The 22,684-nt window shown below is 44.1% G+C and overlaps 1 protein-coding gene across 3 annotated transcripts in view; it reads right to left on the bottom strand.

Annotated features, from left to right (window-relative positions):
• palm2akap2 (PALM2 and AKAP2 fusion) overlaps positions 1-22,684 on the bottom strand; it is a 60,933-nt gene that overhangs the window by 15,315 nt on the left and 22,934 nt on the right. For all 3 annotated transcript variants that reach the window (XM_028417505.1, XM_028417504.1, XM_028417503.1), the window contains exons 5-9: positions 21,341-21,455; positions 21,153-21,174; positions 20,346-20,471; positions 18,825-19,649; positions 13,660-13,745 (exon numbers count right to left, since the gene is read on the bottom strand). In XM_028417505.1, coding sequence (XP_028273306.1) covers positions 13,660-13,745; positions 18,825-19,649; positions 20,346-20,471; positions 21,153-21,174; positions 21,341-21,455 — 1,174 coding nt within the window. The remainder of the gene's footprint in view (positions 1-13,659; positions 13,746-18,824; positions 19,650-20,345; positions 20,472-21,152; positions 21,175-21,340; positions 21,456-22,684) is intronic.

Here is a 22,684-nt window from a genome sequence, read left to right as displayed (position 1 = left end):
GAAATCAAATGTTTACATCCTATTGCATCTGGTGACCATGTGGATATTCATCCGCCTGCTGGTGTTGTGTGTGATAGTGTTGTATGACAGGATGGCCTGACCTGTAACAAGAGCTGACCAGAATCATTGGTCACTTTCTCTGCTCCTTAAGATGGTCTAGGAGAGGAAACAATTTTCAAGAGCAATTACTCATATGGTGTTAGTAGCTGCAGAATGATGATTTAGCAATTAATTTAAACTCAAACAAAGCCATTGTGATATGCTAGCATAGTATATCTGCTGTAAGGAGCAACTTTACGTCTACTTGAAATGATCACAAGAAGTGATAAAGAAATGTCACATCAAGGGACTGCCTTGAATATCAAAAAGGACAAAAAAACAATTTTGTGAGTAAAAAAATATAAATCAGTCCTGATGTCACGTGCCACTGTTTGAAATCATAAACTGACTGCAAGGCCTTGGTGAGTTCCTTGGCTAGATGTAACACCGAGCCATATGACAAGAAGAACTGAAAACTAGGACAGTAACCCAATTATTGCAGATGCTCTGGGGAGTTCAATCTCAAATTGGGCTGTAAAACACTAAAAAAAACAACCTGTGATGGTCATGGCATGGGTGGTGATTTGTTGCAGTAAGCTAGCTGTGGCATATTCAAACTGTGAAAAATGAAAAGACAAAGACAGATTATTAGACAGCAGTAGGGTGTGACATTGCATTCATGTGCGTGTCTATGTGTGACGACATTCAACTGGGTCAAACGCTGTAAAGTCAAAGAGTAGTGCCCAGAGCAGTCTTGTGTCATAAAAGTTCATTGTGAGTGATCAGAAATAACACACTTCAAAAACACATGAATGTTTACCACCAACATACAACACACACATGTAGACTATTAAAAATGATATTGTGGACATTATGTTTATCAGAGGTACTCTGATCAGGGGTTTTTTTGTTACTGATCACTGATTTGTAAAAGCCAGACGGCATAGATAGCTACATCATCTTGGATGTATCTGCAACATGCCACTACTAAAATCCAGAGTAACTAAACATTTATGTGTGATATACTTGTAGACAAAAACATGGGACTTTTAAATATGGGGCAATTTGAAATAATTATAATATAATTATAATAATAATATAATTTGAAATAATTAAAATGCTGAGAACAGCATACTGCACTTGTCATGGTTTCAGCCAGGTCTTTTATTTTGTAGTTCATTTTCTGTTTGTATTAGTTCTAGTTTTACTAGTCACTTCCTGTTTTATTTTGAAACTCGATCTTTCCCCCGTGTTTCAGTTCTGTTTTCCTCATGTGTGCTCCCTTCCCCCACCTGTGATTACCTGCTCCGCCCTAATGTGCTTCACCTGTGTCCAATTGTCTTCCCGCCCTCCTGTGTATAAAGCCTGTGTGTTTCCTGCCCCTTGTTGCCAGTTCGTTTTGTGAGTTATCCTACGACACAGCCGTCCAAGTAGCCTTCCGCTCTTGTGATTTCCCCAGTGAGTTTTCCGAGTGAGTTTTGGAGTTTCTGAGTGAGTTTTGGAGTCCCTTGTGAATGAACTATTTTGGATCTGACTACTGTTCGTTGCCTTCGCCCCTTTGTGATACCTTTGCCTCATGGACTGTACTCCTGTGTACTGATTACTGTTTTGGACTTTGACCACTGGTTTTTGCCTGTGCCCTTTTGGATACCTCTGCCTCGCGGACTGAACTTCTGTGTACCGAACCTTGCCTGTATTAAAACACTGAGAATTGCCTGATACTTCCGGCTCAGCTGCATTTGTGTCCTCCACCTTATATTAACCCTGACATTACGAACTGGCCATAACTGGACGCAGCAGACTGAGCAGCTATGGAGGATCCAGTGGAGGTAATATTTTTATGGGAAGGAATTTCTGAAGAGAAAGCCCAGCTCCAACAGGCTGTGGACTGCATAGACCACATGTCCTCTCCTCCTCTGGAAAAGACAGAGGTTCGGCGGTTGTGTTCCCACCGCGTCTCACTGCTGCAAAAGCTAGGGGCCCTTTGGAACACGACACAGAAGCTACAGGCCCGTATGAAGGAAATTCTGGTCGAAGAGCCGTGGATGAGAATTGACTATGAACCCGTGTTCGAAGAGATGGACAATTTCCATTCTCCGGTGGCTCCGGTGCTCCCTGCCTGGGCCGTTCGTACCGCACCAGCTCCGTTCACGGCTTCACCACGGTTATCACCACTCACTTCCGGTTCCGCCCGGAGGCGGGCTCCCGACGACGTCGCCACTTCCGGTTCCGCCCGGAGGCGGGCTCCCGACGACGTCACCACTTCCGGTACCGCCGGGAGGCGGGCTCCCGACGACGTCGCCACTTCCGGTTCCGCCCGGAGGCGGGCTCCCGACAACGTCACCACTTCCGGTTCCGCCCGGAGGCGGGCTCCCGACGACGTCGCCACTTCCGGTTCCGCCCGGAGGCGGGATCCCGACGACGTCGCTCCTCCCGTTTCGGCCAGAAGGCGGGCTCCAGACGGCGTCCCTTTTCCTCCCAAGAACACGCCCCAGACTACACCACCTGTTCTGGGGCCTGCCTGTGTTACTCCTGATGGAATATCTGTCATGGCGAAGGACTTGATATCTGTTGGGACCAAAGAAACGCAGACTGAGACTTTGGGGAAAGCCTGTTTGGACTATGGGGGGTCTTCTGTTCTGGGCTCCAGTCCTGACCCAGATGGACCCTCAGCTCTAGTGACCAGCTCTGTCACTAGAGAATATCTGGCTCCGGGTTCCAGCCCTGATCCCGCAGAGTTGGCTACCCGTTCTGACCCAGAAGGACCCTTAACCATAGTGACTGAGCCTGACACTGAAAGGTCCTCAGTTCTGGGTTCCAGTTTTGGCCCTGGAGGGCTTCCGCTTCCTGTTTCGAGTTTTGGCCCTGGAGGGCTTCCGCTTCCTGTTTCGAGTTTTGGCCCTGGAGGGCTTCCGCTTCCTGTTTCGAGTTTTGGCCCTGGAGGGCTTCCGTCTCCTGTTTCGAGTTTTGGCCCTGGAGGGCTTCCGTCTCCTGTCTCCTGTTCCGACTCCGGTGGTCCACCGCTCCCGAGCCCCTGTTCCGACCACGGTGGTCCACCGCTCCCGAGCCCCAGTCCCGACGCTGGTGGTCCATCCCCTACTGTGATCTTCAGTCCTGACCCCAGTGGTCCTTCGCCTCTGGTCTCCAGCCCCGACACCAGGGGCGGACTCCAGACGACGTCACTCCTCCCCGCTCCGTCAGAGGGCGGACTCCAGATGACGTCGCCTTCTCCTGCACCACCCGAGGGTGGGTGTTTCTGTGCTGCCCCCAAGGATTTATCTGCTGAGCTTGTGGATTTTTTATTCTTTGGTGTGTTTGCGGCACTGACACTGACTGTGGGGGTGCCTTTCCTCAACACTAGAGGGTCTTCGACCCTGGGTTCCAGCCCAGGCCCTGATGAACCCTCAGCTCCGGGTCCCAGTCCTGATCCTAGTGGGGTTCCGTCTCCGAGTTCCACTCCTCATGGGGTTCCGTCCCCAGTCTCCTGTCCTAGTCCTGGTGGGGTTCCGTCCCCAGCTTCCTGTCCTGACCTTAGGGGTCCACCGCTCCCAAGCCTCTGCTCCGGTCCTGGTGGGCCTCCTCTCTTGAGCCCTCGTCCTGACCCCGGTGGTCCACCGCTCCCGAGTCCCAGTCCTGACACCGGTGGTCCACCGCTCCCGAGTCCCAGTCCTGACGCCGGTGGTCCTTCGCCTCTGGTCTTCAGTTCCGACGCCGGTGGTCCTTCGCCTCTGGTCTTCAGTTCCGACGCCGGTGGTCCTTCGCCTCTGGTCTTCAGTTCCGACGCCGGTGGTCCTTCGCCTCTGGTCTTCAGTCCCGACGCCGGTGGTCCTCCCTCAGTTCTGGCTTCCTGTCCGGTCCCCGGAGGGTCCTCGGCTCTGGTTTCCTGTCGGGACCCCGGAGGGTCCCCTGCTCTGGTTTCCTGTCCGGACCCCGGAGGGTCCCCTGCTATGGTTTCCTGTCTGGACCCTGGAGGGTCTTCTGCCTCGTCTTCGGCTATGGCTTCCTGTCTGGACCCTGGAGGGTCTTCTGCTCCAGCGCCGGTCTCCAGTCTGGACCCTGGAGGGTCTTCTGCCTCGTCTTCGGCTCTGGCTTCCTGTCCGGACCATGGAGGGTCCTCTGCCTCGTCTTCGGCTCTGGCTTCCTGTCCGGACCCTGGAGGGTCCGCAGCCTCGTCTCCGCCGACCTTCTGCCCTGACCCTGGTGGATCAGCCTCCTCATCTCCGCCGACCTTCTGCCCTGATCCTGGTGGGTCAGTCCCATCGTCTTCGCTGGTCTTCTGCCCGGACCCAGGAGGGTCCGCCTCGCCTTCCTCGCTGGTCTTCAGCCCGGACCCAGGAGGGTCCGTCGTCTCGTCCTCGCTGGTCTTCTGCCCGGACCCAGGAGGGTCCGCCTCGCCTTCCTCGCTGGTCTTCTGCCCGGACCCAGGAGGGTCCGCCTCGCCTTCCTCGCTGGTCTTCAGCCCGGACCCAGGAGGGTCCGTCATCTCGTCCTCGCTGGTCTTCTGCCCGGACCCAGGAGGGTCCGCCTCGCCTTCCTCGCTGGTCTTCAGCCCGGACCCAGGAGGGTCCGTCGTCTCGTCCTCGCTGGTCTTCAGCCCGGACCCAGGAGGGTCCGTCGTCTCGTCCTCGTTGGTCTTCCGCCCGGACCCAGGAGGGTCCGCGTCTCCATCTCTGTTGTTTTTCCGCCCGGACCCTGGAGGGGCCGCGTCTCTATCTCTGTTGTTCTTCCGCCCAGACCCTGGAGGGTCTGCAACCTCGTCTCTGGTGTTCCCCCGCCGTTTCTCTCGACCCTGGGAAATCTCGGCCTTCTCAGCCTCTGGCCTTGCTCTCTGAGCCCCCCCAGACTTCGTCACGCTGGGTCTCTACCCAGTTTTCTGAGTTTTTGTTTTCTGGACCCTTATTAGACTGATTTTTTGCTCCCTGTATTTTTGTTCAGACTCATGGTTTCTAGTGGAACGTCTGGGAGCCGTTCCTTGAGGGGGGGGTACTGTCATGGTTTCAGCCAGGTCTTTTATTTTGTAGTTCATTTTCTGTTTGTATTAGTTCTAGTTTTACTAGTCACTTCCTGTTTTATTTTGAAACTCGATCTTTCCCCCGTGTTTCAGTTCTGTTTTCCTCATGTGTGCTCCCTTCCCCCACCTGTGATTACCTGCTCCGCCCTAATGTGCTTCACCTGTGTCCAATTGTCTTCCCGCCCTCCTGTGTATAAAGCCTGTGTGTTTCCTGCCCCTTGTTGCCAGTTCGTTTTGTGAGTTATCCTGCGACACAGCCGTCCAAGTAGCCTTCCGCTCTTGTGATTTCCCCAGTGAGTTTTCCGAGTGAGTTTTGGAGTTTCTGAGTGAGTTTTGGAGTCCCTTGTGAATGAACTATTTTGGATCTGACTACTGTTCGTTGCCTTCGCCCCTTTGTGATACCTTTGCCTCATGGACTGTACTCCTGTGTACTGATTACTGTTTTGGACTTTGACCACTGGTTTTTGCCTGTGCCCTTTTGGATACCTCTGCCTCGCGGACTGAACTTCTGTGTACCGAACCTTGCCTGTATTAAAACACTGAGAATTGCCTGATACTTCCGGCTCAGCTGCATTTGTGTCCTCCACCTTATATTAACCCTGACAGCACTAACATTAACAGAAGAGGAGTAGACTAAAAATGTGACCTCATCTGTCATCAAACAGAGGGAACAGCATACACCTGCTTCTGCAGATGCAGTAATACTGCCCTGAACATTATTTAAGGACTGGCAGTAGATCAGAAGAAATTACACAATGGGGTCTAAAACATTTGTCTGATGTACTAATACTAGAGAGAGTGTAAAATGAAGCATGATTCTGCACTAGAATAGTCTGTGTAAAAATATGAGATATTTGCAGAACAGGAAGGAGTGGTTTATAATGATGTCTGGTAATGAAAACCTATCAACAGTAACCCCTTTGCAAGGAATACTGCTGCCAATTAATAAGCCTAACAAAGCTTGCAGTTCAAACATCTCATATACCCTTTTTCAGTCACTAAAATATGCTGGAAAGTAAAGTAGCAAATGATTGGATAAAAGCCTTTCACAGCCCACAGGTCATCTAAACAGGAAGCAGCATTAACTTGTATCCATGGAAATGGCCCTCAACACAGGAAATACACAAATATCCAATGCCACCTGCACCAAAACAAATATAAACACTGACTACTAACAACATAGCTGTACAGTTAGCTGGGGTCAACAGAATAAGTCATTCATTTCATTTTAGGTTTGGAGAATGTCCAGCAGCGCAGTAGTAAAAAGCACATATGTCCAAGAAGTATAAAAGGGCTGTTTGTGTTTCTCCACAGAGTGACAAGCAACTGAAACATACTGCAGCTCTGCAGAAGAATAACAATAAACTAATAATAATGAAGAATAACCATGATTTTTAATCTTCAGTTTGAGTGTTAGAGTGGGATGCACTGTGTGTCTGGACTTATATATTTGTATTTCCAACCTCTAAATGACATCACTCACACACAGCCTGGACCCCCTAAGACCCCAGCATGAAAACTGCAAAGTCCCCAATATACATACAGATACATACACACTTGCAGGCTCACTGATAAGATGTTTGAAGCAGAAAAGTCTGTAGCTAGAGAGTTTTCTGTACGCAAGCTCACCACGCATGGGCCAGACAGCGAGCACTCGCAGCACAAGCACACACTGGGGCATAGGCATAGTCTAACTATGAACATTGGCTGGCTTATCTTTACTGACTCCTCTTAAAATCCTGACAAACTTTAAAATTCTTCTTACATAGGCCAAGCTCTGTTGTCACAAAAGTCTGCTCTCAGAATGCTGTTTTTTTCATGGTTTTTATGGTACGTGTCAGTTCATTAAAATAACTGTCACTCATTTTTCAGCTTGCCTATTATAAACAATAACCTGTAACCTGCTGTCTTTGTCCACTGTGCGCCCCCCCCCCACACACACACACAGCTGGGTGTCTGTAAACACCCCTGTCACAGATCTTGGTGTATACAATAATATTTCATACCAGATAAATGTGCATTATGTGTCATTGGTGCAAAATAACCATAATTTTAAAACCCCTGAACAAATATGGGTCACCCTGACAACACCATGTTTTTTAAAAACAGAGAGCATACCCAAGCAAAAGGGAAAATGAGGTGAATATGTAATGTATTTAATCATATGATACAAGCCTATGATTTCAGAGCTAACTAATTTACCAACCAATCACTCTTGTTACATATCACATATTCTTAATTGTATCATTACCAAATAACTACTCTTCTCCAGCTCTTGTGCAGGTGTTCAAGCACACATGCATGTTTTTCCTAATCCTTCTTTCCCCCTACCATGAATCAGGCCCCACACACCAACAGGCCACAAATAACATTTTTGGTCAGAGGAACTAACATGTACATCTTTGTGCACTGTGTGTCAGCTTCATGCTTCATCTGGAAATAGCTTATCAATGCAGTCTAACACAAATAAGCATATTGGTTAGACATATTGTTTTCTAATTATACAATGATGTGCTCTATTTGCAAGCACAAGTGTTACAAGCCAAATAAATAAGAATAAAACTCACAGTTTGAATGGAAAAAAATAATACTGACTTACACAGCACTACAATGCGGACTGGAATAACACCTAGCTATGTTTAGAACACACTGACGTGAAGACATGTAGATATTCTTGGCAAATGGTTGTTACTGATAACTGATTTATAGTAATAGTTCTAACATAGTTGAAATAGTTTTGGGGTATACTTATGATAAAGAATATTTTTTAAAAGCCAAATTGTGCAACTACAGTAAAAGTCTGACCTTGTTGTCCATTAGCAAACTCTTCTTCATCATGTCAGTAGACTGATCTTGAAGCTCAGTGATTTTAGATGTACTATCCCATATGCACAGCCATGTTTGTCAGAGCCTGAAAACCACATGCAAGCTTATTCCTAACTACAAGGCTGAACATATCAAGACTGCAGTCCCCAGAGACAGAACTCCTTCCCACTGTTGGCTTATAGCATTAAATGGCCTGCCTCACACTGAGGCAGAGCAGTGTGTTAATCAGTAGTCTATTTCCGGAAACTAGCTTATTAGCTTTCAGTATTTAGACAGAGTAAGGAGGCTTCACACAGGATGAAAACAGCCTGTGATAGCAAACATGTCTGAGCCTGACAATTACTGTGTTGTCCAATTACTTTGATCTGAGCTATTCCCAGCTTTTCTGATTTTTATAAGCATTCCAAAAAACAACACAACTCATTGTGTGTCATGAGAATACAGATAATTAGTCAATATCATGACATAAAATTCTTTTTTTTTACTCCTGTGTGGTACAATGTTTAAATATTACCAGAACACAAAAACAAAAAGTCTCAGCTGGCACTCCCAACTCTTTCCACAAAATATTTCTAAAACATCTTTCACTATGTTCAGCACTTCACGGTGATCTCCTATCACCCAGTTACTGTTTTGCTGTTTTTATTGCTAACATTGGATAAACACTAGGGATGTCCCGATCCGATCACGTGATCGGAAATCGGGCCCGATTACGTGATTTCAGACTCGATCAGAATCGGATGTTACCTCCCGATCAGGACTCGGATATATATTTATTAGGGCTCTCAAAGTTAACGCCTTCTGTGCAGGGTGGCTCTGTGTCCTGTAGCATAGGGGTATGACTAGGCCTGTCGCGATAAACAATAAATCAATTAATTGCATGATAAGTTAAGTTTTTCGGCCGTGATAAATTACATTTGAATGCTGGTTTGTTTTCCTCTCTTTCTCTCTCTCTCTCGCTGCCAAAGAGACTGGATGACAAAAGGCGTCACTCCGGTGCGTCGTAGCGTATAGAGGCCGTCGGACTTTATATGGCCCGCGGCTTCTGTCTTAAAATGTGTCAAATCAACAGGTAGTTCTTATTTTTTTAACTCATTGTGTAACGTTTACGGGATGTTCTGAGCAGACCACGGTCAGCTCGCTGTCTGCGTCGCCACGGTGCGTCACAGCGCTGCAGGGCTGTACTTGCATTGTATGTCGTTATCATTATATTAGTTGAACATAGTCTCAAAACGACAATATTATCGATTATCGCAATAATTTCTCTTGGCAATTAATCACCCAGCAAAATCTGTTATCATGACAGGCCTAGGTATGACAGTTGCTTTTGGTGCGAGGTCTCGATGAGCTGCTGCGTGTCTGAAATCCTATTTACCGCCTTTATAGAGAATCTTGAAAGTATCGGATCGAGACTCGGTATCGGCAGATACTCAAAATCAAGTGACTCGGACTCGGACTCAAAGGCAAAAAAACCTGATCGGGACATCCCTACTAAACACTGACAGAAAACTCCCATAGATCATTCCACAGTAGTCTTGGTGGTTTCTATTAGTCAAGTTAATGTCAGAAATCAATACATAATTGAACTACATTTTTAAACCTGCACCACTGCACACAAATCAGTCTTCTTCACTGTACATACAGTACACATCCAAACCAGACGACCAATTGTCAAGCATATTTTCAAAATGTAACCTTTGACTAAAGAAAAGTCCTGATGATGATGAAATGACACTCCCCTGATACTCTTTGCTCATTTTTACATGAAGCTCAAATGATATCCTGACATTCCAATGTAATGCTGGAATGAGTCAACAAGACTACTGCAAGTGTCTCTTTTTATAATTATGTCCTGTTCCCTGAACTTTTAGTTTTTTGCTGTTGTCTGCACTTTGTTCTAAACATGGCATTTGTGCTTTACTTTGTATAAAATGAATGGCTTCTGTCACACAGTACAACATGGGGATGTTGTGGACAATAGTGGGCAGCGGAGGTTGTGTAATGGTGGACCATCACATGGCTGCGTTGTATTGTTGTGCTTCCTGCATCCCTCTAGTTCTCTTCCTCTCTGGAAACAAACACCAGTCCACTGGACAAAATCATTTTCTGAAAGGGTTTGTTGTAAAAAAAAATGAATCTTATCATTTTTCCTAACATTTATGGCAGTAAAAGCCCTGGTTGCTTGGCATTATTAAAGATTTTAGACATCCATCTGACCTTAAAAATTGCTTCTTGTCTGACATCCTTGTGTGACTGAGTGGTTTGGTCTATCCCTGCCCAATCAGTGGTAGAGCTCAAATCCATGACAAACTCTGAATCAAATAAAAACTGATGCTGAGATAATTGATTGTATGGCAGCTTCTCTGCAGCTTACTAAATAAATAAAACTCAAAAGTGTCAGTCACTAAATTGAGTATACTGAGGGGTATAATGATGTCTGTTAATCTGTTTTAGTTGTAATCCAATTACATAGACCACACAAGAATAGCCACAAAGTGACATTCACAAATAACTGCTTAAAATTCCAGATACTTCAGACATGTACAGACTTGTGGAGTCCGGTTTTAAAATCATTATCACGCCTAATAGCTGCCTTAAAGGGTGCAAATCGCAAACCCTACTGCCACATGTTGTGCTAGCTATTCACAGTGTTGTCCACTGAAAACAACAGAATATACACATATAAGATAGATATAAGATATGTTCTCACATTCTTTTAAATTTGCTAATTTAAGTGTAATATTTTTGGATGTCATCCCATAACAGAAGATCACTCTCTTCCTGGAAGGAAACCAGTGGAGGCCTATCAATGGATCAGCCACTTAAAGGCCATCGGCCAGTTAATGTCAACAACACGACCATGTGAGGTTGAACAGACTTCCTACTAGCATACTACATCGCCCTTCCTCACATTTTGTCCCCCTAGATCTAAAACACACTAACTCCATCAGCTGTACCAGTACCAGTCCTGTCATCAAGTTAGCCTCTCGCATCATGTCCTTCCTGCTGAACCTCATTCCTGTTTCCACCTCGTTTGTAGTCCTAGCATCATCAGCTGCAAAGCTAGTTATATAACCTTTCATTGTGTGTGTGTTTTCAGGGAACAGGGAGAGGTTTGGAGGGAAAAGACATCATTGATAACTCTGTTGTTGTTCTCACACACTCGATGGTGCTGAGAAGGGATGGGGATGGAAAATGCGCATCCACCATATACACACATACATGCACACACACTTGTGTGCACACAACACACAAAAACCTTGAGCTACCAACAGGCCCTGACTGTGTCGATGAGATATTCAGCATGTGGTAGCTGCTTCCTGTCATTGACTATTACATAGATTTAGAGAGCTGGCTCTTTTTTGTTTCTGGGTCAGCGGAGTTATTGGCATACAGTCAGTGTGATTCTGCAGTTTGCAGGTTGGCTCGGTTAATTCCACAATCAGCTAACAATTTCAAATAATGACCTAACAAAACAGTGAGCACAGACAATGAGCAGAGAGAAAAATGTGAAAGCAAAAAACACACCCAAGCCTGCATCAAACCTGGGACTGTAAAGCCTGGCATTGTGTGTCCATTTTCAATCTTTTATCCACTGCAGCAGCAGCATCCGACAGCAGCAGTGTCCTTGGAACACCTCCACAGAGACAGAGAGTTTACAAAGTATTTACCCACATGGCATTACAGCAGTAACTTTATTTATTTTTTTTTTTATTTATTTATTTTAGATACTGTATTAATCCCAGAGGGAAATTCGTTACGGCTGCTGCACAAGCAGTGTCATACAATGACTAGCAAGGCGCGCCACAGGCTAGGGTGAAGTGTCTTGCCCAAGAACACACAACAGTGACTAGGGAGGAGTTGGGATCGAACCACCATAATTAGGTATGGACATTGCATCAGCCAAATGTAATGGCAAATCACACTGTCCACCTCTTCCCCCCAGTATCTGCGGCCCCTGCATGTCCCTTTGGATATATATTGTAATGCTCGCCCTACTTCATTCCTCTGGCTCTGTTTGGCTTTTATATGAACATGCAGTGTAAACTGCGTGCAATAATAATAAAGCTATTGAATGCACAATTGAAGGCAGCGAGAAAACAGTGACAGCAGGTCAAGGTACACAGCTTACCTTGACCTGCAGCAGCAACAAGATAAATAAACAGTAAATAGTGCAAACAGTAAATTCACTAAATAAACACCTGACAATCATCTGACAATTACATAAATCCCTCCTTGAACATGTCAAAGTACAATCAAAAAATTCACAGGTAATTTCTGGCTCCATCACTGCTCTGTCCCTGGACTGATCCCCTGATAGCATGTTCATGAGCATCAGCGTTTTACAAACACACACAAACACACACAAACACATACAAACACGCACAAACATCTTCAGAATTCTCCCTCTTTCCATTTTTTCAAGGGATGATAATGATACTGCAGCTTTGCACAAAAGCAGAATCATTTAAACTGCACATCAGACTTTGACAATACTAAAACAGCTGGGTTGAAAACAACAATACACTGGTGAGGAATAAGACGTTTTGCCTCACAAATGGTCTCTGCCAAGTCAGTGTGTGGATAGTGAAATCCAGGTTAAGGTCATTCCTGTATCTAGGTTAAATGTGGAGGAGATGCACAGAGAGAACGACAGAAAGGACTGCAGCAGGCAGTCTGCTCTACTGAACTCCTTCTGTCCTCTCTCAGGCAGGAGGGATGCAGCCTGCTGTATCCACTCTGTAAAGCTACACAGTGTAATTACAGGCTCTGTTTCTCTTAACCAGAAAACACACGCATTAATGCTGTGACAGCACCTTCACTCAGACACACACCTAAGATAAAATGACACTTTCACTGACTTCTCCTAATGAGAGTACATGTTTCCATATTTCATCTACCTGTGTGGAGACAGACGTAGCAAAGCGCTGGTTCACGGATAATACGGAGTCGTTTTGTTTTGATTTTTCCCCTTTTTAACTGCGAAAGCGTGATCCGACCTGTTCGCCCTCCTGCTTTTCTTCTTCACTGCAGCCCTCGGTAAAACCGGGACAGCTGCACCGGGACGCTGAAAGGCTACGGAGCGGATGTTCACGAGCTCTCAGCGGCGGAAATAACGGTAGCTGACAAGGATGACATTGAGGTTTACGCGCCAGCTTTTCCTTTCCAACCAGCGATCCTCTTCCTCCTCCTCCTCTTCCTCTGTTTCCTCCCCTCTTCTCCCCTCGCGTCCTCTAGGCACGCGCGCTGAATAATGCAGAGCTCGCGAGGTCCCGGGAGTGTTTTCCGTCCCGTTCCAGAGACAATCGTAGAGCGAGCCGCCAGCACGAGCTCCAGCCCAGCACAATGAGGCCGACCAGGGCGGATCAGGTTACCTTCGTACTGCCTTTCATTCATTTACTTAGGCGCAAAACAGTCTGACTGCAGCTCAGCCAGCCCTTGTTCTGCCTCTGAACCCCATTTCTGTGCTTCTACATGTAGACTGCCACCACAACTCAGATGTTAGATTCACTTCAGCTCACTGCAGAGCAGTTTAGAAGGAAACTGTGGAACGCAGATGGAATGAAAATGTGATCCTATAACAGGGGAATAAATAGTACATTCTTTGTAAGTGTGTTGTGATAGCTATATCACCTGCTCAGCCACCACTCCCTTGCATTTGTAAAAGCAAGTTTCCTGGCAAGTTTTTGTTATGTGAAACATATCTTGGAAAACACTTTGCCCTTCCCTTGAAATAGTTGTAAGGTGAAGATATTGCACCCTTAGATATTCACAATACTCACCATGGCAGTGTGAGGATGTCTGCCAGAAGCAGGAGCCTGATAGCCATTTCCTGTTGTCACGACAACCCCTGATGTTTGGCTGTAGCCTGTGATAAAACATACATAAGTTATAATATGTTAGTGTTACTACTGTCATTACCATTCATATTTATTTGCATTCATGGGAGACACCTTTAATAATAATAAGTCTATAATGTATTAAAAAAAGACAAAAACACTGCGGAGCTGTAAACAATCTGGCTCATGTATAATACAATAATGAACATGTTTCATAAGTAGACATGCAACTGACCTGCAAATAGTATGCTAACACATAACCACCTGCACATTCGTCATTTATTGTAGTTTGTACAGTGTATCTAATGTAGTTTTTTCTCATTTGTAATGCACATCTGTCATGCCATCTGCATGCCACAGATTTGCATTATGGTCCAGTTCTTCACTGATTCACTGACCCACTGCGACCTGCTCCTGACTGTCACCCACTCTTACTGCAGCACATGAGAAATACTGCTCTAACACTACAGTTAAAACAGAAGAAAAAGATCAACACATCAACCAGGATCATTTTGTGAAATTGGTTTTGTGTGAACCAGCTCACTAAACTACATCTGTCCTTGCACAAAACCTACTATATCATCTTTATCTCTTTTGCACGCATTTCAACAGGCAAGAATTATAAGTTTAAAACAGGAGAGACTGTTGTCAATTGTTATGTCTCTAATGTGTAGATTCACACCCTATTGTATAAAGAAATTATACCAAGATAGATAGCATTCTGTCATAAAGAAAAGGTCACTGCAAGAGCTCTCTTCACTAAGTTTAACACCCATTACAATAGATGATAATGCACTTCCCAGGCTACTGGTATCTACGTAGAAGAGGATCATTATACCCAGTATAATTTATATATATATACTTTTAACAGCCACTCAATGGGCTGATAATGTTAGTCTGGCTTTGTTTCTTTGTTGGGATTAGATTTTGTCTCTTTATAGCAGCCAAATAAAATGCTACTATAATATTACAGTACTAAACTTTGCATTGCATTATTGCTACTTTACAGCATTAAAACCAGTAGTTAGGGCATGCAGTAATAGCAGCAGCAGCATCATTAGTAGTGTTACTGACAGTGTCTGTTGTAATTCTCTGCTTTGAAATGTTGCACCCTCGTGTTGTACAGTTTTTACAGCTTTTTAAATTAAAACAATAAAGTATATTGTGCAGATGAGACTTCAAGCCCCAATGCCCATAGTGAAAAAACTCTTGGCATGTATTGCTGTCCTGGTGCATGCACTTGTGAGCCTGCATTAGAGTGTGCATTATCAGCAGTCATGGTTTCTGTTAAAGACACCAGGCTGTCACTGACTGCAGATAAGTCTGTTAGTGTTTATTGTCATGGAAAATACACACCTATTAATAGCACTGAAGTGTGTGCAGTCTAAAAGGTGTTCCCTGATTTGTTCATGATTTTTCCAATATATATCATTTACTGAAAGAGATTATACAAATTTGACACAAACAGGTTTGTGGCACAGGACAAATTGTTGTTGTGGCACAAGGTTGTTATGATTCAGAAGGCTGAAGCAAGGCATTTGGACTTGTAGAGTTTTCTTGAAGATGTTTCGCTGCTCATCCAAGCATCATCTGATGAATCATAACTGATGAAGCTGCTTGGATGAGCAGTGTAAGGTTTTCAAGAAAACTCTACAAGTCCAGTTGCCTCGCTTCAACCTTCTGGATGAAAATAACCTGGATGACTGAGAATCTTCATCTAAAGGTTGTTATATTTATAACAGTAAGAGGTAGTCTATCTTACACTGTGCAGCTATTGCTGTAGCCTTGCTGTATAACACTCCTCTGTTACTCTGCCTGTAAAAAGTATGAACCCTTTGGTTTTCCCCTGGTATTTTTTATAAATGATTTGCATGGTCAATATATTTAGGCTTTGGCTCAGGAAGGGATATGGCTCATGTAAATCTGTTTAGTGCATGCTATCTTCACAAAGCGTGTGACTGCGCAGGAGGGAGGATATTGATGGAGACCAGCAAGACACTGACTACTCTCAAGAGTTAAAACCTCCAGCAGTTGAGGCAGGACAGCCTGGGTTCTTCACCAATTACAGCTTTAGAGAGAGATTGGCAAAGACAAAGCGACTCTTGGAGCTCGTACTAAATCAAAGAGAGGTTAACCCGAAGGCATGTAGTAGACTCCAGTGTCTGCCCCTATTTTATTGGCTCCACTTGCTGGCTTGAGGGTTGAATGAACTGCAGTGTGCACTTTTCCTGCAGCAATTTACCACCTAACCAGACATGTCATCTTTAATGTCTTCTTTACCTCTGAACTATGTTACACACACAAAAGAAGTCTTGTGTGGGTACTTGTTAGTGGCAGTGGGTATTATACCAGCTGGATGCAGGAAGGACAGCTTGTGATCTCTTTGTCAGCAGCCAAAGAAAAACGTGAATGTTAGAGACAGATGGGAGGAACAACAAGCAAGAGACAGCAGGGGTGGGGGCACTGGATAAAATTTTTATTGACCAAAGATGTGACAGAGTGAGACTGAAGTACAGAGTGAGTTGTAATAACCAGAGAAAAGAGTGAGTGAGAAAGAGAGAGAGAAAGAGTGCGAACAATAGAAAATGGCTCCTTTTTTGTTTTAACGGTCCATTCAAATATGAAGGCAGGCAAACAGGAAAACTGAGACCCCTACAGAGTCACAGGAGTACTGCAGGTGTGGCAGTGGGGCTGGTAAACTCAACAAATCTGTTGGACATGTACATGTGCATTACTTTACACATGCACACATACCCAAACAAGGTGAACTGCTTTGTTCAGGCTTCACTTAAACTATTTGTTTGAGGCTGTGATTGTATCATTTTTCAGTGCTTCTTTGCTCCTCTGCTGTCCATTATGTGTGCATCACACTTTGGGGAAATTGATGGTACATTTTCCAGAATACATTTCTCTGCATAGTCTCTTCAGTCTTCTGTGTGCAGTACATACATGTTCGCCAGTCTGGAACACCTAACAGTATTTGTGATTGGCCCCATGCCCACACAAGCCTTCAGTGAGATTAAAGGTTTAACAAAATAAATTCATTTTCTGTCACTCAAAAGGTTGTGAATATCAGAAGAGAAAGGGAGAGTATCTGTGGGGGTTATTAGTAAGATAACACACAGCAAAGCAGTGGAGTGAGGGAATAAAAATATACCAAGGTCTCTTTTGTGCACTCATACAGTCATCATATGGCATGACATCATAAAAATGTCTAGTACCATAATAATCAGAATTATCTCTAGATGTGTAGATATAGATGAACAAAATAAAATAATCACTTAATAGAATAGAGCTTATTTACATTCTTTATCTGCACAGAAAACCAGATGCCTGGCCAGAGGAGACAGCAGGAGTGGCCAGTCACACTTGTGTATGCTTCAAGGGTAACAGGCAGAAGTGGATTTCTGTAGCTGTGCTCAGAGCCATGTAAGGGAATAACTGATTTAACCAAGAGACCTGTAAAATAAGCTGTATTACCAAATGCTAATTCTGGTTTTCATTCTTTTTTTATCACTACAACAGTTAGTACACATTGTAACTGTTGTAGTCAAGAGTTATACAGTCGCCACTTTATACAGACCTGACTTAAACTTTTAAAAATCATTTATCCTAGTGAGCATTACCACCTTCTTTTCCTCATCTAACACAGAAACGGTGTGAAATCTTCCCAGAGAATCTATTATAATTCCACCCAGTGAGGACAATTACCAGCCAAGTAAAGTGTAGTACATGTCCCAGGCTTTGATTAATTGTAGCACCTGGACCTGGATAGTGACTAGAGCAGGAGCTGGCAGTGTTTTTAATCTTGTTGTGATCTAATGATTATAATAGATCTCTGGTGGAGCTCTGCAGTAAATTTAATACACAAAAAGAACATAAATTGTGCAAATCCTTTGTCTAAAGGCTGTCATAGTCAAAATGTATTAATGTGGTAGTGCTTGTTAATGCTTCCTATTCACATATATATTCAATATATTTTGTACCCAGGCTGCTAGCAGTAATGGATTGTTGTTTCCATAGATGTGAGATTGTGCTGGCAGAGTACATTAATTAAGCTGCCTTTGCTTCCTGTGTGTTCAGATACACTGGTAGAGTTGGCTGTATAGATCCTACTGGCTCAAAAAGGTGTTCCACAACTTGTTATTGGCTGCTGAGTTAGGAAATACTTAGAATGAGAGGAAATTACCTCAGCAGCGCAACAGCTGGAGTTACTGGCGGATACACCAAAGAGAGAGAAAGAGAGAGAGACTACTAACTATAGTCTCAAAGGCTCAGTGTCCCACAGGCATCCCAACAATTTCATGGCCTTTTAAAACAAAAATATATGTTCATAAAACAACAGCAAACTAAAATAAAACAATGGTTGAAACAGTTATTTCTCTTTCTGTTAGGACAGTATAGTAGAATAAAACAGGCACATAAGAAACCAAGGCAACAAGTACCCACCTCTCTGCCCTTGTCAGTGAGAGTGTGTGCAAGATAGGCGGGTTGTTTGAGTTGCAAAGCTGCATGTGTGATTGTTTATGTAGGGAATTTAGGAAAAAGAACAGGAAGAAAAGGAAGAGACTTGATTAATGGAGAAGTAAAGAAGAATAACTGAGGCTGTGTTTGTCTTTTTTAACATTTTATAACCTGGCTAACAAAGGTGAGGATCCGGTTGATTGTCTTTAGCCTGATGTACAGGTTGGTCATACGACAAAGCAATGTGACTAATTCTCTATATCATATAGTTTTTGTATAATCTGGTCTTACATGTTTGTTGAGAAATAATAATTAGTTCCATCTGTCTCAGAATTCACCATAGCAGTATGTTTACTCAGTTGACACCCTCATTATTGATCTCAGTTTGTATGTATGTGATATACAGTGTTGTCTGAGGAAACAGCAGAGGAACTAGAGGCGATAATGTTTCTGATTAAAAGGTCAGACAAGAGTGTCCGTGTGTGTTTGTATGCCTGCTTCAGAGTCTGGAAATGGTGGAAGGCAAGTCTTCTGTTAGTAATCATCCAGAGAGAAGAGAAGGAGATACTTTTAAAGGGGTGGAAGAGGGAGAAGATTCAGTCACATGAGGATGCAGCACTCGCAGCGTTCCCTCTTGTCTGTACCTGTGGCGGGGGTGAGACCTGGTGGGAGGGCCAAGTTGGTGTCTGGATTTGCTGGGGGTGAGGAAACACTGTCAGGGTCACGGCCATCTGACGAGAGTTCCGTGCTGGCAGCCTCGGATGTTGCAGGCCGCCCTGACACAAGGTCAGCTGCTGTGCCGTCGATGACTGAGAGATCAGTGACTGTCTTTTCCCTTAGTGATTTCTCATCATCTTCATCAATAAGAACGACCTCAGCTTTCACTGCACCATCAAAGCCAAGCAGCCGCCTGCTCTCGCTTGTGTCTTCAACATCCTGGTAGCCCAGGAACACCATGGTAACTGGATGCTCCATGCTGGCTTCGGGCAAGGAGTTAAGCTCAGTGTCTTGGTGTACTGTGGAGCCTGGTTGCATTGTAATGGCAGCAGAGGAGGGGGGCATCATGCCTAGACGGGTTTCCCTCAGAAGGGTGACCTGGGCTGGTGGGCTGGCAGGGATGGATGGTGGGGCACAAGAAGGTGGGGACAGATCATCAATATCTGCTGGGCAAACAAAGGTCTGCAAGGCAGCTGAAGTCACTGTCACCTGCCCCCTCCTACCATCTCCTCCTTGTGCCATAGGTCCAACTTGCTGGATCATCTGATTGACCTGAGCAGAGCTCCAACCATTTTCCACAGTGGTTGACACAGCTCCAGAGGAGGTGACTTCATAGACTACTTTTCTGCCATCGTCATAGACTTTGACACCACGTGACACTGCATCCAGTGGGCTTACACGGTTGGCTGACAGGATGCACTGCTCTCCAGTCTGCGGGTCATGGTGCATGTTGATCTCCATAGCAAACATTGCTGTTAGAAGCGGGGATTGGGGGTGGGGGTGGGGGGAGACAGTGCTCTCAATAAAACTGTTATACAATATGAGTTTCTCATTCAGCTGATATGCAAATAGTACACTACCACGGTTTTACTCACATAGTCATTCACCATGTACAAGCTAGCACATACCGCACATACCTTAACTTAATGAGGACAGGACCAAAACTTTTTATTGTATTTTCTTGTCTATTGATTTTTAAAACATTATAACATGCAACATGATTTCACAGCACTATGTCCTCACACATAACACAGAAGGTCAATTGTCAGTGCCTGCAAAAGCAAGTGACATAGAAGATATAGATCTACTTGCTTGGTTAGGACAGATTTTATTTTTTACTATTTAGACCCAAACACAGGAGGATTTGAATCATTCAATTTAGCTGCTATCGTTTTTTTTTTTTTTGGTCTAGTATTCGGTCATATAGAAGTCTCCTGCTTTGCCTAGAGTAAATAAATATATGCCTAGCATGTAAAATAATATACATATCTGTAGATGTGTAACTCCTGTCTGTATCATGCCTGTCTGCACTCCATGTAAGTTTATCCTGGTTGGATAGTTGGATAGTTTTTCCAACTTGGCTGCAGCCCAAAACTTCCTATCCTCCCTCACTCTCTCTCTCTCCCCTCCCTCACCCCCCCCTCCTTCTCTCCCCCCATCAATCTTACCAGGTATTGGTATGGGGTGTTCTCCAGAGGCGAGTGGGTCAGTCCAGGACTGCGTGGCTAGGGTGATGCGGTTGGGATCAGGGTCCATGCAGTCTGAGAGCGTGCCGGACATGCAGCCAGCAGCACCTAATGAGCAGGAGAACAACAGGGGAAATGACACATAGTCAGTTGGATGAAGCTGAGAGGGAGCGTGACACATACACAGTCCAACAACAGCTGCATGCCCATGCGCACACACATACACACTAGGTATGCACATATACACACACCTCAATGATGGTTAGCCACACCCTGATAAAAAACACCATACAGCCCAGCCTCCCAATGGAAAAAACTAAACATCCCTGTGTGACCCTACCCCTCCCCTTTCTACACAAACATGCACCCAAATCATCTAACTCTTATGGTCCCTTACTGTCTACAGCAACTCTGGAACCACTAAAGTTCAGTGCTTATGCAGCAGAAGTATATGTGTGTGTGTGTTTGTGTATATGTTACTGCTTTTTGTGTTGGCTTGTGTGTCCATATGTGTGTTATGACAGTAACAAAGCTTTAGGGGCTTACAGGGCTTGCTGGTGAATAGAAGGGATAAAGCCAGCGACTGCAGGCTGCAGAGTCATGGCCTTGTGTATATGTGAACTTCAATGGTCTCGCTGAGCCGTGTCCTGTGTGTGTGTGTTGGGGGGAGGGGGATAGGGGTTCAGGAGCAAACTTTGGCTTGTATCTCCCCTGCCTCAGCGAGACTATTATCCACACATACATAAACGGATAGGCAAACGTGTGTGCACTGTGTGTGTTTGTGTGTACCTTCAACCTGGGTCATCAGACACTAAAAGAAATACAGAAGAAAATCCATTTAAGGCACAGAAAGTATAATGTCACACAGTATCCCTGAAAGCACTGTATGTGGTATTTGTTTGTGTCGAATCAGACTTTTCTTTTCTTGTTTATCATTATGAAAGCTTTGTTTGTACCACTGCATTATGTTCCTATACCTTCTGCAGGTCTTCTAAGGAGCGTTCTGTCTCTTTCAAGCGCTCTCGAAGAACTTGCTCTTTGGCAGAGATCTGAGATTCTTCACTCTCAAGCTCACCAATTTCAGACTCCAGCCTGCAAACAAGCACACAAAAATAACATACATTTGATGACCATAAACAGATTTCATTCGATCCTCCTTCACCATGCTGATGGATGCTGTGCAGCAGTGTTGCAAAATGCCACTGTCTCTTTACTCGATTCTGAGAGAATGTTAGAAATGTCCATTTCTAGAATTTCTAGAAGGAACATTTTCAAGACATCAGTACCATTCCCTGAATTACACTCAGAATAGCCCCAGAGCTGACATAAATACGGACTCACACTGTGATCACATGGGCATTTAAGAATTGGATATGACAACAATACTAGGAAGCAGTTTGGGAGGAGGACCACAGTTGCTTCCTCACTTCAAAATATACTCTACTGGGAAATTAGGAATTTGTGTGTGTGTGTGTGCGTCTATGTGAGACAGAGATATATTAAGTTTAACAGTGGCATAAATAGAAAATCTTCACACAGTGTTCAAGTTTGTGACAGCTCTAGTACACACTGTCCAGGCTGTAGGCTGTTTAGCATTTGATGTACACAAGTTGTTATCGCTTGATAAATGTTAGTTATTGTGACCATTTATGTATTTTTATTAGTTTTCGTGGTTAAATAGACAATAACAATAAACAGGGGTTGTTGTTAAAAGTTTATTACAAATTAATAACAGTGTTTTTGTATAAATATTACCTTGAAGGATAGTTTTCAAGTCTTTTATACTCAAAGAGGGGTCAAATATTCTCGATTAATGTAGGTTAGTATTATTGCAACAATGAGGAATAATATCGAATGCTGTCCAAAATACTCTATAAAAAAAATAATATGCATATATTATGCATATATATATATATATATATATATATATATTAAAGATGCATGCTCAAAAATGCCTGGGCCAAAATATTCCCACAACAATGTAAAATATGAAGAAGGTTATACAGAATGTGCTTGCTTCAAGTTGTTGCTGAGTTGAATCATGAGGGTGTGTCTACACATGCCTTTTCATTTTGGCTTTATTACAATTTATTTATTTATTACATAAATTGCAACATATAATATGTCTTGTCATTTACCTGCTATTAAGAACTCATTTTTTATTATGTCCTGGTATGTAAAGCCAAGAAGGATGCTGTCTCACCTACACTCTGGCTATACTCACACCATTAAACCTAGAAAAAAACAACACCTGCACTTGAATCCAATTCAGACTCTGTCTGAGTCTTTTACAACCAGATTTGTCTTTGAAACCCATAAGC

This window comes from Parambassis ranga, chromosome 12 (genome assembly GCF_900634625.1).
Source record: "Parambassis ranga chromosome 12, fParRan2.1, whole genome shotgun sequence".
In the NCBI taxonomy this organism is placed as follows: domain Eukaryota; kingdom Metazoa; phylum Chordata; class Actinopteri; family Ambassidae; genus Parambassis; species Parambassis ranga.
The sequence above is the reverse complement of the archived record's forward strand: the minus strand, read 5'-3'. Positions and strand labels throughout refer to the sequence as shown.